The 14,569-nt window shown below is 43.1% G+C and overlaps 1 protein-coding gene across 1 annotated transcript in view; it reads right to left on the reverse strand.

The window, feature by feature from the left end:
- Positions 1 to 1,361: 1,361 nt before the first annotated feature.
- Positions 1,362 to 14,569, reverse strand: part of RAB3B (RAB3B, member RAS oncogene family) — a 76,756-nt gene continuing 63,548 nt past the window's right edge. Inside the window, exon 4 of the mRNA XM_019625924.1 lies at positions 1,362 to 5,276. Coding sequence (XP_019481469.1) covers positions 5,089 to 5,276 — 188 coding nt within the window. The 3' untranslated portion in view covers positions 1,362 to 5,088. The remainder of the gene's footprint in view (positions 5,277 to 14,569) is intronic.

Here is a 14,569-nt window from a genome sequence, read left to right on the forward strand (position 1 = left end):
TGTGTTGGAGCTTGCCCTCTCTTGCTGCTGGGAAAATTTCCACCACTATGTGAACAAATCTGGGCAGTTTTCTAGAGGATGAAACCACTTGGAGAGAGCCCTCAACCACCCCTGTCATCTCAGCTGGACCCCCAGACATGTGAATGAAGCCAATCTCGAGTATCCAGCCTCAGCCAGAAGATTCATCCAACCAACCCACAGAATCATGAAAAATAATAAATGTTTGTTGTTTTAAGTCAGTTAAGTTTTGGAATGATTTGTTATGTTCCTCAGAGGACAATTAACTCTAACCAGGCAGTCTGAAGATGTTTCACAGTACAGATGTTCTTTCTCTCACCACTAGTCTTTTGGGAGGATTTGTACTTAGTCAGCCAGCAAACGTTTGAACTAAGAAATGAAAGCTGAATTGAAGAATGCGAAGCAATGGCCAGTGAGTAGTGAAGGTATTTGAGGGCAGTGGAGTCTTCCTAGGGCCCCTGAAACAGCTCCACGAAGGTGATTCAGGATTCCCAGTTATGTGTTTTCATAGAATGATGTACCTTTCCTATAGAGCACTTTATAATTATATTGGGGTGATTACTTTACAATGTCTAGGATAAACCACAAGCTGCTAGACTATAAGCTTCACGAAGACAAGGACTGTGCCTGATATGCCACTGATTGTATCCTGGCACATACTAGGCACTAATTTGTTGAATGACTACATTTGAGTTTTGCCTGCTTCACATAAGGGATCCAGGCCTTCAAAAGCATCATTTAACACTATTTGAATCTCATGGGCCTGTCTCTCGCACACACTCCCAGTCACAGGCTGCTGTTTGATTCACCAGCGGTGGCAGGTAATCAATCCAATGCAGGTTTTGGATGAGGAATCTAAAATCCAATAAGATCCCAAGATACTGGTTGCTGTAATTCCTTCCCCTTATTCCAAACTGTTGGCAAACAAACATTCTTCAAGACACACTAAGAAACTAGATACCCAAACTAGGAACTTTGGGGCAGGAGCAGGTGATGTGAGCGAAGCAGTACAGCCTGGAGGGTGTTCATATCATTCTGTGGATGTTACAAGGGTGCAGACACAAAGCAAGTGTGAAACCAATGTCCAACTGAGGTTATTTAATAAACTCTGAGAACCTTGGGAACGTGTCACCATCACCACCCCATGTACCCTTCATCTGAGAGACAATCTGAAGAGGAAAATTGAGAGAGCATGAGTCAGATAGAGGTGAGTTCAAATAATCCTAGTGTGTAGCTAAGGCAAGTTAACTTTTACCAGGCTACGTATTCTTGCCTGCCAAATGAGGATAATAATATCTTAGAAACACACTTCCATTAGACTGTAGGTACCTTGCAGGCAGGGATCATTTGTTTTCATCTTTATTTATCAAATAGGTAATAGTGCCAGGCCCATCATAAATATAGAATAGGTGAATTTTTTCCAGAGGTGATCCAAGACCTAGTCCTGGGTCCACTACAAATGCCCTCTCAGGGTGACCTTAGGAAATTTCCTCCCTCTCTCTGAACCGCAACCTTCCTTCTTGTAAAACAAGGGGCCTGGACAAGATTTTCTCTAAGCTCCCTTCCAAATTTCATATTTGACGAGTCTGTGACCATTCAGTACACTCTACCCCATTGCGGCCTTTAGAAGTTAATAATGCTGCAGACTAAGGAGACAATAATAGTCACGAATCACTTTGTATTTACAGATACACATGCATTTAAGACAAATTCTATAAATAGCTACAATACTGTATTGCACGTTTGGCCTACTTTCGCCTCTTTAGAGGTCAAGAGTTGTTGTTGTTCTTTAATCTTCTTTTATTTGGATTGTTAAATAAGATGAAAGCCAGGACAAGTTGCCACTAACACATATTATGCAGCTTGAACCTTGGTGGCTAACTGCGCTATTACTGTGATTGATGAACATTTCACTGCCATCAGCTGGAAGCTGCTGCCTTCCACTCGGCAGAAGCGAGGTCACAGAGTAGGGCTGGGGAATTGCCAGCTAACAAGCAGGTCTGTTTGTCACCAGTAGAAGAGTTTGCCACTGTTACATTTAACTCTTGATTCTTTCTGTTGTAAAGGTGCTTGCTCCCTTGAACTGGCTCCTTAGTTTTAAAAAATTTGACAGTTAAAAAAAAATTTTTTCTCAATCTTTGCTTGGATACTCAGTAGGAGAGAAAAGATTATTTGCTATATGTACTAAAATACCCAGGGGTCATGAGGAGCTCAGTCTTAAACCCTGATAGTAGGATTTTACTGGATGTTACTGGCCAGAAAAATAGCAATTATCCCTGACTCGTATGGGACTTTACAGTGTAAAAAGCACAGCCAGAACCACTGCCTTATGAAGGGACCACGTTCTTCCACGGTCAGAGAAGTTGATCAAGTCACTTCCCCCAAATGCCCCATTGCTAAAGCAGGGAGGCTGTTTCAAAGTACTGCCTGAGAGCTCAGTAAGAATTGCCTGACAGAGGCAGGTACAGGGAAAGCCACGGCTTGGGCCTGAGAAGCGTTGGGCATTTTCAGTTCAGGCCCATGGGACCTGGTTGCCTAAGAGACTGACTGCTTTCCAGAAGTGTTAGACATTCATCACCTCAGATTAGTCTGAATCGTTGAACAATCTATTAACAGATTAGGGACATAAATGTTAGAGTAGACTTGACATCTGATGGCTTTGGGATTGAATCCTAACATAGCTCTTACACTTGCTAGTTGTGCAATTTTGCCACATCCCTTAACCTCTTTGGATCATAGTTTATCTATAAAAAATGTAGCATACAATGTGAAGAGCACAGACCCTGGAGCCTACTGCCTTGATTTGAACCCATTTTCTATCATTTACTCATTGTCTGACTTTAGGCCCCACTAGAAAATTTCTTTGTACCTTAGTTTCCTCATCTTTAAATGAGGTTGATTATAGTGCCTCCCTCACAAAGACGTTGGGAAGATAAATGAGTAAATACAAGTAAAGTGCTTGGAACAATGCTTAGTATAGAATAAGTCTGACATCAGTGTTAGCTATAATGACATTGGGGTGATAATCCTCACCTCTAGGGTTTATTTTGCAGATCAACTGAAATGATGAAGATGAAACAAAGAGTTATTAGTGCCAGAAGGGACCTGTAAGATTACCCAAATAACCCCCCGTCATTTTATAAGTGGGAAATCAAGACTTAGAGATGGGGAGTCACTAGTCCAGAGTCACGCTTGATTTAAGGAAAGAGTGCAGGCCTCTTGATTCTAAGGCCACAGTTCTGTCCTCTGCACTGCATCAGGGAAAGCAACATCTCCATAAGACTGATTCTGGAGGGTTACTTTGATGTAGTCCATTGGACCCGTTGCTATTTAATGCACTTTCCTAGGACAATGAGCTGCATTTGAAATGGACAGGAAACTTGGAAGAGTCTCCTCTCTCCCCCACTGACTTTTGAGGAGGTATGTTAGTACATAGGGAAGCTGGGGATTCAGGCCAGTGCTGGGAGGAAAGATTTTTAAGAATCATCACTAGTTCCGTGTCATTATTTCAGCTAAAAAAACCAAACATTTGCTGTGTCCAAACAAGCTAGAATCACGAGCTAATCCATTCAGTTTGTTTCACAGGGTTTTGTTTTTTGTTTTGTGTGTGTATGTGTGTGTTTTCAGGTATGTAATTAAGCGGTTTCCACCAGGAGTGGTTTCACATCTGATTTTTGGTAGAAACTAAGGTTTTACTTCCAGAAACATGAGGTTGAGATTGGGACATCTGAGTTTAGCTTTCCCAATTTTGTCAGGGTCATGCCCTCCCCTTAGATTTATTCTGTTTTGAATCACATTTTCCAGTTGGACTATTCAGGAGTGATTGAAAGATGGGTTGGAAGAAAACGCAGGATAGGGAGAGACCCTATGTAGAATGGCAGATGAAATTAGAACTCTTTGACATAAAAACGACAGATCCCAGGGATCACAATTTCTGTTCTTCAGTCATCTAAGGGTGTCAGGGGGCAGAGGGAGCAGAGTCTGTGAGGTCTCTGACAGCAGAGCTGATACAAATTGCGTGAGAAAAGGAAGAATTTCTAGGAGGCAGATTTGAGCTTAAAGCAAGGAAAACTTTCTGATTATGAGAGCTGCCCAGAAATGGTGTGGACAATGAGCTCTCATCCCCAGAAGGTGTGCTTTAGAGGAAGAGATTTGGTTGTGAGGCCTGACAGCCACCTGTCAGAGGATTGTAACTAGTCAGGCTAGGTCAAATTTGGGATCCTACCACACTAAATTTTCCAGATCCTGGGAGTCTAAGAACTAGTGACCAATTTCATAAAGTTCCCATTGTTAAGAGCCAGCTGGAAAGCAGCAAAATCAGAAACCATGTCCAGTTTCTTTATCTTGCCTCTGTTTCTCTTTTTCTTTATCTTCCTTGAGCTCCCTCGCTTGCTCTTTCATATAGAAGGAAAATTTGACATTTTGCAGGGAATAATCTTTTTCTTTCAAGTGTGTTTCTGACTCAGCCTTTGCTCCCTCAGCATCATTAGAGAGTCTGAGCTCTCTGGAGATTAGCTCTGGCCTGTCACCACAGCAACTGCCCAGGCCCTGTGGGCATCCGTGACAACAGGCATAGGGCTTTTAAAGCCGATGCTTGACTTGAGGTGAGAGGAAGCCCCACAGGGAACCTGATATGAAACAAGCATGTTCTGTATAGGGAGGTTTTCTTTAATTGGATTAGTTTTGTGCAGGTGGGCCTCACTTTACACAGCTGGCCAGGCCTGAAAAGTATGTGTGTGTGTCAAATTTTGGTAAATGGAGGAAATCTTATTTTAAAGGCGGAAAAAAAAATTGGTTTCCAAGTCCCTGTAGTGAATCCCCTTTGTAAAATGGAGTCTTCTTTTATAAAGTGACTCTCCACCCACATTGTGACCTGACTGTTAGTCTAGTGCTGAGTGTCTAAAAGTGGGATAATCTGCAGAGAACCCCAGGGGCATGCTTCCACCTCCACTGCAGGCAATGAACGGCAGCGGCTCAACAGGCTCGGGACTGGGGGTGGACAGAGTGTAACTGGGGAAGCCGGGTGGGTGTGGGGCCACAATGAGGGGACAGCGGGAGGCTAGGCCTTGCCTAGCAGGAGCAGCTCTGCTGCAGCAGCGGTGGGGTGTCTGACAGACGGGTGTTCTTGGAGGTGCCCAGCACAGAGGGGTCCGTGTCCAGCGAATCAGACATCTTGTCACAAATGGCATCCACCAGGCACTCAAAGGCCTGCCTCACGCTGATGTTCTCCTTGGCACTGGCTTCAAAGAAGTCAAACCCTGAGGAGAGAAGAGGGATACAGGTAAGGTTTTCCCCTTCCCTTTCATGTGCCCTGGCCAGAAAACTGGATAAATACAGCCAGTACTCAGGAGTGAAGCAGAGGCCTAAAGGCAGAGGATTCTGCTTCAGCGGGGTGGTACACGGCAGTGATTACCTGCCCTGGCTTTAGAACTGGACACATCCTGGCTCTACCACTAGCCAGCTGTGCAACCCCCAGAAAGTTACCGAATCTCTTTATGAATCAATGCCCTGGTTTATAAATAGCAATAACTTTACCTATCTCATAGAAGTACTTCAAGGACTAAAGAAGATAATGCATGTAAAGTATATAGCCCTGTGCCTGGGTCATTAGGGGGGTCATTAGGTATATTTTCTGATAGAGTGAATGCTTCAATATGTACACTCAGTGCTTCACAGTTTCCAAAGCACTTATCACATCCATTATGTCATTTGATTCTCCGGTCACGCAGGGGGAAGGATCGTCCAGGCAGACCCTCCCCATGTCACTAATGTAGACACTGCAGATTAGAGAAATATGCTGACTTGCCCAGGATAAGTAGAGGCACCAGTATGAGAAGCCCAGGCTTTAGTTTTTTTGACCAAAGCTTTTATCCTTCTCTTTCCTTTGCCTCCCACTCACCCCAACCTGGCCAGCTCTAGTCCGGTCTCTGGGAGGCACCCCAAGACCCACACTGAATAAGCAAAGCTCCATTTGCCCTTTCTACTCACAGACACACTGGCTTTTCTCCACTAAATGGGGTTCCTCCTCCCTGAATTGCCCTAGAATTCCCCTGAATCGTTCCCTCCCCTCATAAATGCAACAAAAGGCCCAGAAAAATCTGTGCCTAACGCATGAGACATTCTTGTCTGTTCTGTACCTTGAGATCCTTAACAACGCTTTCTGTGATGATGACTAGAACTTGCTTGTCCCAGGAGACATAAGAAAGGTCCTCCTGATTCAGACAAAGTGGCTGCTTCCCGTCTGCGGAATCTTGGCCAGGTTGGTGGCAGCCCTTAGAAGCATAAGCCACCTTCTCTCTCACTTCCTTGGCCCAGCCTACTCTCTCCTCTCGTTTGTTTATCTTTCTCTTTCCCTTCCTTCTGAATCTATCTTTATTTATCCTCAAAAGCTTCTTTCTTCCGTTTTTTTCACTTTAGCTCCTTCTGTTTCCCTTACGTTCCTCGCACTGTCTCCTTGGGACCCTTACTATTTACTGAGCACCTACTATGTGCCAGACTCTATGCTAGGAGCTTTACAAATATCATCTTACTTATTCCTTATAGCAGCCTGTTTGGTAAATATAAATTTATAAATGAGAAAATGAAGGCTCCAAGAGATTACATAACTCATACAAAGTCACATGGCTGTATCAGTGGAAATCGGGTTTAGATCTGGGTTTGGCTGGTTCCCAAGTCCATACACAGCCTGGACTCCCATTTCTTCCTCTTTCTCGCTTTCATTTACCTTCCCCGCACCCCCCACCCCCCGATTATATCTTTTTCTTCCTTTACAATTATCTTTGGCCTCCTCTGCTTTTCATCTGACTACCGCAGTGTCTGAATCTGGACAAGTCACTTCATCTTTCTGAGTCACTTAACCTCTCTGAATCTCAAACTCCCTGAACTTATTCCCCGACAGGAATAATAACTGTCTTCCAGCTGAGAGCGATTGGGAGGATTGAGTGAGGTGATGGATAAAGTGCTGTTCAAAAGTTGCCTGTTATGATGGTTTCTTTCTGCTCTTCTTTCATCTGCTCCTCTCACCTCCCTCTTTTTCTTTCTCCCTCTTTTTCATCTTCTCTCACAAAGGAGGGGGGTCTCTTTCCCCCTCCCTCCTATCCCACTGTCCACAAAGAAGGCTGAAGCCCCCAGGTACAAACAAGGCTTCTCTTCCCCTGGCCATTCCAGCTTGAAGACACTCACAACTCCTGCCAGCCCACCTCTAGATGACAGTTTCTCCGGTGGCCCATTTCCTGATCTGAGAAAAAGGCAAGTTGCAGAAGTGCCTGCTAATTGTGGGCATGTGATGAAGAAGGAGACAGCTGCTGGCTCATTATCCTCAAGCTGTAGAAACCTAGTCAGCTTCAGAGACCCTTTAGCATATAGCTTTTCCTTAATGAATATCATAAAAAATTGACTCTCTGGCCTTTGGCTGGCTTATTGTGACAGTGTTAGGGGACAGGGGCTGTTGCTTGCCTAGGAAAGGTGCAAACAAGTAAAGAAATAAATAGGCTTAAACTATCAGTTTAGATGAAGATCAAGGCCAGGGGCACAAATGCCTTCTGAGGAACTGGCATTGAGGGGAGTACATGCCATGTTGTGCAGACGGGCAGTGGGAAGAGGTTCAGGAGTCAGATAGCCTGGATTTGAATATAGTCTCTGTCAGTTACCAGCTATGTGACCACAGGCAAGTTGCCTAACCTCTCTCAGTCTGTTCCCTCATCTGTACGAGTAGAACGGAGTGACTATTACCTACCTCATAAGGTAGTACTGAGAATTAAATGCACAAAAGTATGTGATGTGATTGGCATGTGGAATACATGGCAATCCCCTTTCCCTTATGTTCCCAGCTCACCTTAGTCCCAGTTCCTTCCCCCTGCATTGTCTCCCAGGACCTTTGGGGGAACCCTCATTTTCTTCATCACTCATTGTCAATAACTCAGGTCTTTTATTGAACACTGGCTTTGTGCCAGTTCTGGTGTTGAGTGCCAGCGACAAAGGAAGACCAAATCTAATTGTGGGGAAAAGACACACTAATCAGAGTGTCAATCCCTCATATGTGCAGAGTCCTTAACAGTTCACAAATACAATTTTAAAACAAACGTGTGGGGGCTGGGGTGAGTCAAGAGTTATGGCTTGTAATTTACAGATAGGGAAACCGAGGCTCAGAGATGGGGCATAAGCCAGGGCCCTATCCCTTAGGTCCCCTTGTCCTGCTCTCAGCTAGAACACTGACAGAACACACTCGAACATTTCTAACCCAGGTAAAGCAAACCAGAAGCTGTGCAGGAGTGCAGTGCAGAGAGAGAATGGCAGAGGAGGAGAGGGAGAGGAAGCTTCCAGAAGTTAGTGGGATGGGAGCCTTTAAGGCCAGAACCAAGCAAATCTCTTCACCTAACTAACTTCTCATTCTTCAGGACTCAGCTTAGCAAGGGCCTCTTCATTCTCCTCTGTGCTTCCTTCTGCCATGACACATGTTACCCTCCAAGGAGAAGTCCATTTGACAGGGAGCTCCCCGAGCAGGAACCGTGTCATCCATCTGAGCCCCTGCCCCAGCTGAAGTAGGTGCTTGCTGAGTGCTGGCTGAATGAACAGATGAACGAAGGAAGTTGGAATGAGCATGGAGGATGTGTTTGAGGGGATGTGGACGGTGGAGGGTGGGGGTTGGGCGGGTTATAAGAACTCAGCTCAACAAGCATGGCAGATCCTGTGCTGTGCACTGGGGACACTGAGGTGAATCAGACACAGTTGCTACCCTTAAGAAACTTCTAGTCTAGTGTGGGAGAGATATAGTGACAATATTATTGTGGTAAACGCTGCAATGGTGGGCAGCCAGGGGACTGTCAGGGCACAAAGGAGGTACCTAAATGAGCCTGCAGGCCAGGGGAGGCTTCTTAGAGAAGCTGATTCCTAAGAAGATATCAGCTAGATAAAGGCATGTGATTGTGAGTGTGTGTGTGAGCACATGCATGTGCACATACCACGCAGGGGAAACAGCCTGTGCACAGATAATGGGCAAAAAAATAGCCTTGGTATATGGTAGAATGACTGTAGTAGTTTGTTATCATTAGAACAAAAAGCTCAAAGTGGTGAGAGATGAGGTGGTAGGTGGCCAAACACGGAGAGCTCATATGTCATGCCGAGGCCATGTCTTCACTGTCATCTCAAAGATACCCAAGGTGTGAGAACTCTGATTTAAGTAATTAGCTCATGCGCCCAGCCAGCTCATAGGTCTCTTTTGCTAGCGGAACAACTCCAAGTGCACTCCACTCCCCAATTTACTGTCAGTCTCCTGGAAGATTCTTCATTAGTAGGCCCACATGATAACCTTTTCCTCAGGTTCATTAGTAAGAATTCTCAGGAGCTGAGAATCTACTGAGGTCAGAAAGATGATAACCAATTAATCAGACTAGCCCCCCTAGTCCTTTCCTACCTTTAATTGGTTTCAGAATGATGGGATTTCTGCTGTCTTAATAGGGCCCAATTCTTAACTGGATCTGACATGATTCCTTCCACCCCAAAATGAGTGTATTTACCCATCCAGTCCAAAGGCAGCTGTCAGAGACCCACAGACCCATAGACTACGTCCACACTGCCTGCTTCTGAATTTGACCTCAGATTTCTATTCAGAAATTTGCAGAGCGGGGTTGGGGACAGGGTGAAAAAGGTGAAGGGATTAAGAAGTACAAATTGGTAGTTATTCTACAAAATAGTCATGGGATGTAAAGTAAAGCGTAGGGAGTATAGTCAGTAATATGGTAATAACTATGTATAGTACCAGATGAGTACTAGACTAGTCAGGTGGATCACTTCTTAAATGATATAAATGTCTCACCACTATGATGTACACCTGAAATTAATATAAAATAATATTGAATGTCAACTGTAATTAATAAATTTAAAAAGGGAAGAAAAGGTGAAAGGGAATAAGAGGTTCAAATTTCCAGCTATAAAACAAATAAGTCATGGGGATACAATGTACAGCATGGGGAGCATAGTCAATAATATTGTGATAGCATGGTACAGTGTCAAATGGTTGCTGGACTTGTAGTGATCACTTCTTTAGGTATATAAATGTTAAATAACTATGGTGTATGCCTGATATAATATTGTATGTTAGCTATATTTTTTAATAAAAATCTTAAAAAAAACTCCACAAACTTACATCCAGCTAAACTCACCTCTTCTCATCCTGACACTGCCCCCAGAACATTACCCCTTCGCTTACATATTCAAATCTCTCTCCATCTTGCTCTGATACCTCCCCTTCTTCATATGTCAATCTTCAACTCACACCCGCCCTGGTCACTGATGATTCTGACAAAGGACTCGCTGTCTTCCTTTCCACCCAGGATTGTTCTCATTCTCAGGAACTTTGGGTTTCATGTGGACAATCCATCCAACACCCTGGACTGTTAACTTATTGACCATCTCATTTCCAGCGACTTTCTCTTCCATTTTGCTTCAGCTATGCCCCGTCTTATATGTTGAGCTATTTTGACTCGCATTTGTGTCACTGGAACTGAAAGAGGTCTAATTAATGCAATATCATTGGCTTAACACTCATGACCCTTCATGGCTTGGCCTGTATCTACTTTCCAGCCTCATCTTCCTGGCTCACACCATGCTCCAGAAACATCAACGCTTTCTCATTTGGTGCCTTTGCTCATGCTCTTACTCTCTAGCCTAATCATCTTCATTACTTACCTGTGGAATCACTGATTCCAGAGAGCCTTCTCTTTCTCTTCCCACCCCATCTCCACCACTCAGAACATACAATGTACCTCTGCCAGCTACTCCCATGGCACCTTACATGATAGTTTCAGACAGACCCCAACAGGAAAGTGGGAATCTTAATATTTAATCCAAAGGGAATTGGGTATAGAGGTGATAGAAGCACTAAGAGCCAAATAGAATACTGAGGGAACCCAAAGATTATCAAAAGCAAAAAACCAAATCAAAACAAAACAAAAAATCTATTGCCGGAACCAAAGGATGCTAGAACCATGGGAGCAGGAGTCAGAGAAGAGGAGCAGCCTCCACAGGAGGAGCTGGCTAAGGAGGCGTGGGGGAGTGGATATGCAGGTATCTCCCTTTTCCCCACTTCCAGTCACCTGCAGGTGTCTCTCCTTGGCTAACCCAGTCAGAAGCCACGTTCACAGGAGCCTGGGAAACACAGCCTGCAAAGGTCAACACCCCAGAGGGGGTTGCAGGAGAAAGACAGAGCAGGAGGCAGGTGAAGAATGATAACAAACAGGCTAAGGACTGGCACAAACCTACCCAAAGGATATTGAAATGATCTCTCTACTATTTTATTTCCCTGGTCAATGAGGATTTTGAGGGCAGGGAACTCATTCACTTCTGTGTCCCCAGGGTCCATCATGTGGTCAATGGTTGTGGCAGATTATTCACTGCCCTACCTGTAGAAGAGTCTATATCCATACATATTTCCAAGTGGCTTGTAGTGCCTCCTTGTGGGAGGAATGTATCTCCCCATTTCATCAACACCAGATTTGATTGTGTGACTTGCTTTGGCCAATGGATGTGGGCATCGCAAGTCTCGTCAGAAGCTTTAAGAGCCTTTGTGTGGTTTAGCCATCCCTGATTGGATCCCAGAGTAAGAAGACACATGGAACAGAGTCGCAGCTGGCTGGCAGTGGCATGTAATGTAAGAGAAAACAACAAACAACAACAACAACAAAAACCAATTAATTATCTAAGCTTCTGACTCAGGTTATGTGTTACCACAACATCATCTAAATATATCTCACTAACATTGTGACGAGGGTGGAAATTTGAAGAGAAAGTATGGCAGGCTTTTGGGAAAACACCATTGGATGATATAATGGGAGCCCTAGGATTTTGAGTCCAAAGGCTGATTTGAGTACTGGGCCTACCACCTACTACCTATATGACAAAAAAGGTTATATAATCTTTAAAAGAAAAAATAAAGACACAGAAATGTGGCACAGCTCATTGTGTGCAAGAAAACACAAGTGGTCTGGACTCCGTTTTTTCAGTATAATGGAGCTGATGACAATGCAACCTTCTAGGCAAGGAGCGAGAGTGAGGATCACAAGAGAATGTTGTGAAAGCACATTGGGAACTATAAGTCACTGCACCAAAGTTAGGTATTATCAATGCCACCTAGGTCTTTTTTTCTCTGCAACCAGGCTCAGTGATGCAAGGTTTCAATTGTTCATCCCAATCCAAAAAAACATTTATCAAGCACCTAAGCTAAGCAAGGCAGTGTATAAGGGTCTGTGGGGTCTGAGTGATGAATGGGAAATTGTGTGAATTTCCATCACCATCATCAATTTTAGAATATTTCAGCAACTCCAAAAGAAATCCCATACCCACTGGCTATCATTCTCCAATCTTCTCATTCCCCTTAGACCTGAGCTAACCTACTTTCTCTCTCTCTCTCTCTCTCTCTCTCTCTCTCTCTCTCTCTCTCTCCCCCAAATATATATATATATATATATATATATATATACAGAAAAACTTTGGATTGTGAGTAACGTGGTTTGTGAGTGTTCCAAAAGATGAGCAAGCATTTCTAGTACATTTTAGCTTGGTAAACAAGCAATGTCTTGCAATATGAGTAGTTTGTTTCCAGAAAGAATTATGCTTGCAAACCAAGGCATGACTGTATAAACAGCTGAAAATGAACTGGAAAAAGGTGATAGTATTTTTTTATATTGGGACTTTTTAAGTATAATGAAAGGGTTTCTTGTTTTCAAAGTGAAGAAACAAACTACTTGTATTGCAAGACATCGCTCGTTTACCACGTTAAAACATTAAAAATGTTTGCTCATCTTGCAAAACACTCACAAACCACATTACTTGCAATCCAAGGTTTTACTGTATTTGCTTATTCTGGACAGTTCAAATAAATGGAATCATATAATTTGTTTTGTGATTAGTCTTCGTATGAAACACTCCCCTCCACCCCCAGACCTGCATACTCACTACTTGCCTGACTAACTTTTTCTCATCCTTTCATTCTCAACTTAAGTGTTACTTTCTCAGATCTTGACTCTCCAGCCTAAAATTAGGTCTGTCTTTTTTCCTTTCTTCATAGCATTTGTAACTTATGTTACTTTTATAAGCCCACCATTCTTTCCTTTAGGAAACCACTATTTTAAACAGTTGTGGTGGGACTACAGGTTATAATATTTGCCTCCCCTAGCCCCTGGGACAGACATGTAATTCACAGGTGACCAATCATAGTCTTCCCGGGATCGATCTATGGTGGGTGAGAGAGAAAAGGCCTCTCTCTTCAGGATTTGGGAAGATATTAATCTGGAGCTGCCATCATCCATCTTACTCCCCCCGCCAAGCAGAGTTTGGTTAGAGAAGGAGGCTGAAGAGATAAGCAAGGCTGAGAAATGGAGAGAGTGCAATTGTGTCCTGAGTTTTCTGGACTTCCCAGCTACATGAGCTAATAAATTCTTTTCTTTTTTTAATTAAAGCTAGTTTGACTTGGGATTTTATCGGTTGCCATAACTAGTCCTAACTCATGCAGAACTTATCACAATTTTTAACAGCTTTATTGAGATATAATTCACATACCATATAATTCAGCCATTTATACCAATTAAAATTATATATTTATTTGTATAATTATTTGTTTAATGTCTCTTTCCCCATTAGTTCCATGACAGTAAAGATCACAGCTGTTTTGTTCACTGCTATATCCCAAGTGCCAAAACAGAACCTGGCTCAGAGTGCTCAGTAAATATTTTTCAATGAATAAGTGAATAAATGTATACATAAATGAATATCTACCTTGTTCTGGGTGCTTGGGATAATGAAACAAATAACCCTGGCTGCTCTCGAGGTCTAGCAAGAGAAATGGATATGTAAGTAGAAAAGTTCTGGTAAGCAATAGAGGAAAACTCAGGAAGCTGTGTAGGACAGAGATGGGTTACCTTGACCTGCCCAAATCTCACCAATTCATTAAGGTCCTCTTCAAGTGCCTCCCTAAACCCCATACTAAGAATTAATCTCACTTCCATCTATGTTCCTACATAAATTTCATAGATCTATCCTGATGTCATCATTTCCTAACTGCGTAATTATGAGAAAGTTATTTAACCTCTCTGAACTTCATTTTTCAGAGTATTGGACGTGACCTATAGTACCTACCTTGAAGGGTTATAGTGAGAATTAAATAAGTAATGCAAGGCATTTCATGCAAGGCCTGGCTCAACATGTATCACCCATTATTACCATGTTTACTCTATAATGAGGTTAAGTAGTTAGGAGCACAGGCTCTGAAGCCAGACTACTGCTTGGGTTCAAATTCTGACTGTACTTACTAGCTGTGTGACCTAAGCAAATTACTCAACTACTGTGTGCCTCAGTTTTCTCATTTGTTAAAAAAAAAAACAAAAAACTTGGAGGTAAGAAAAGTACATGTCTCAGAGGGCCCCAGAGGGATTAAATTAAATGAGTAATATTATACTTTAAGACATTTAAAATAGTGCCTGGCAAATGTAAACACCTAATAAATACTTAACCGACTCACTTTTTAAAAATCTTAGTTATCAGGGCTTGGCATGCTGGC

This window comes from Hipposideros armiger, unplaced genomic scaffold, assembly GCF_001890085.2.
Source record: "Hipposideros armiger isolate ML-2016 unplaced genomic scaffold, ASM189008v1 scaffold_646, whole genome shotgun sequence".
In the NCBI taxonomy this organism is placed as follows: Eukaryota; Metazoa; Chordata; class Mammalia; order Chiroptera; family Hipposideridae; genus Hipposideros; species Hipposideros armiger.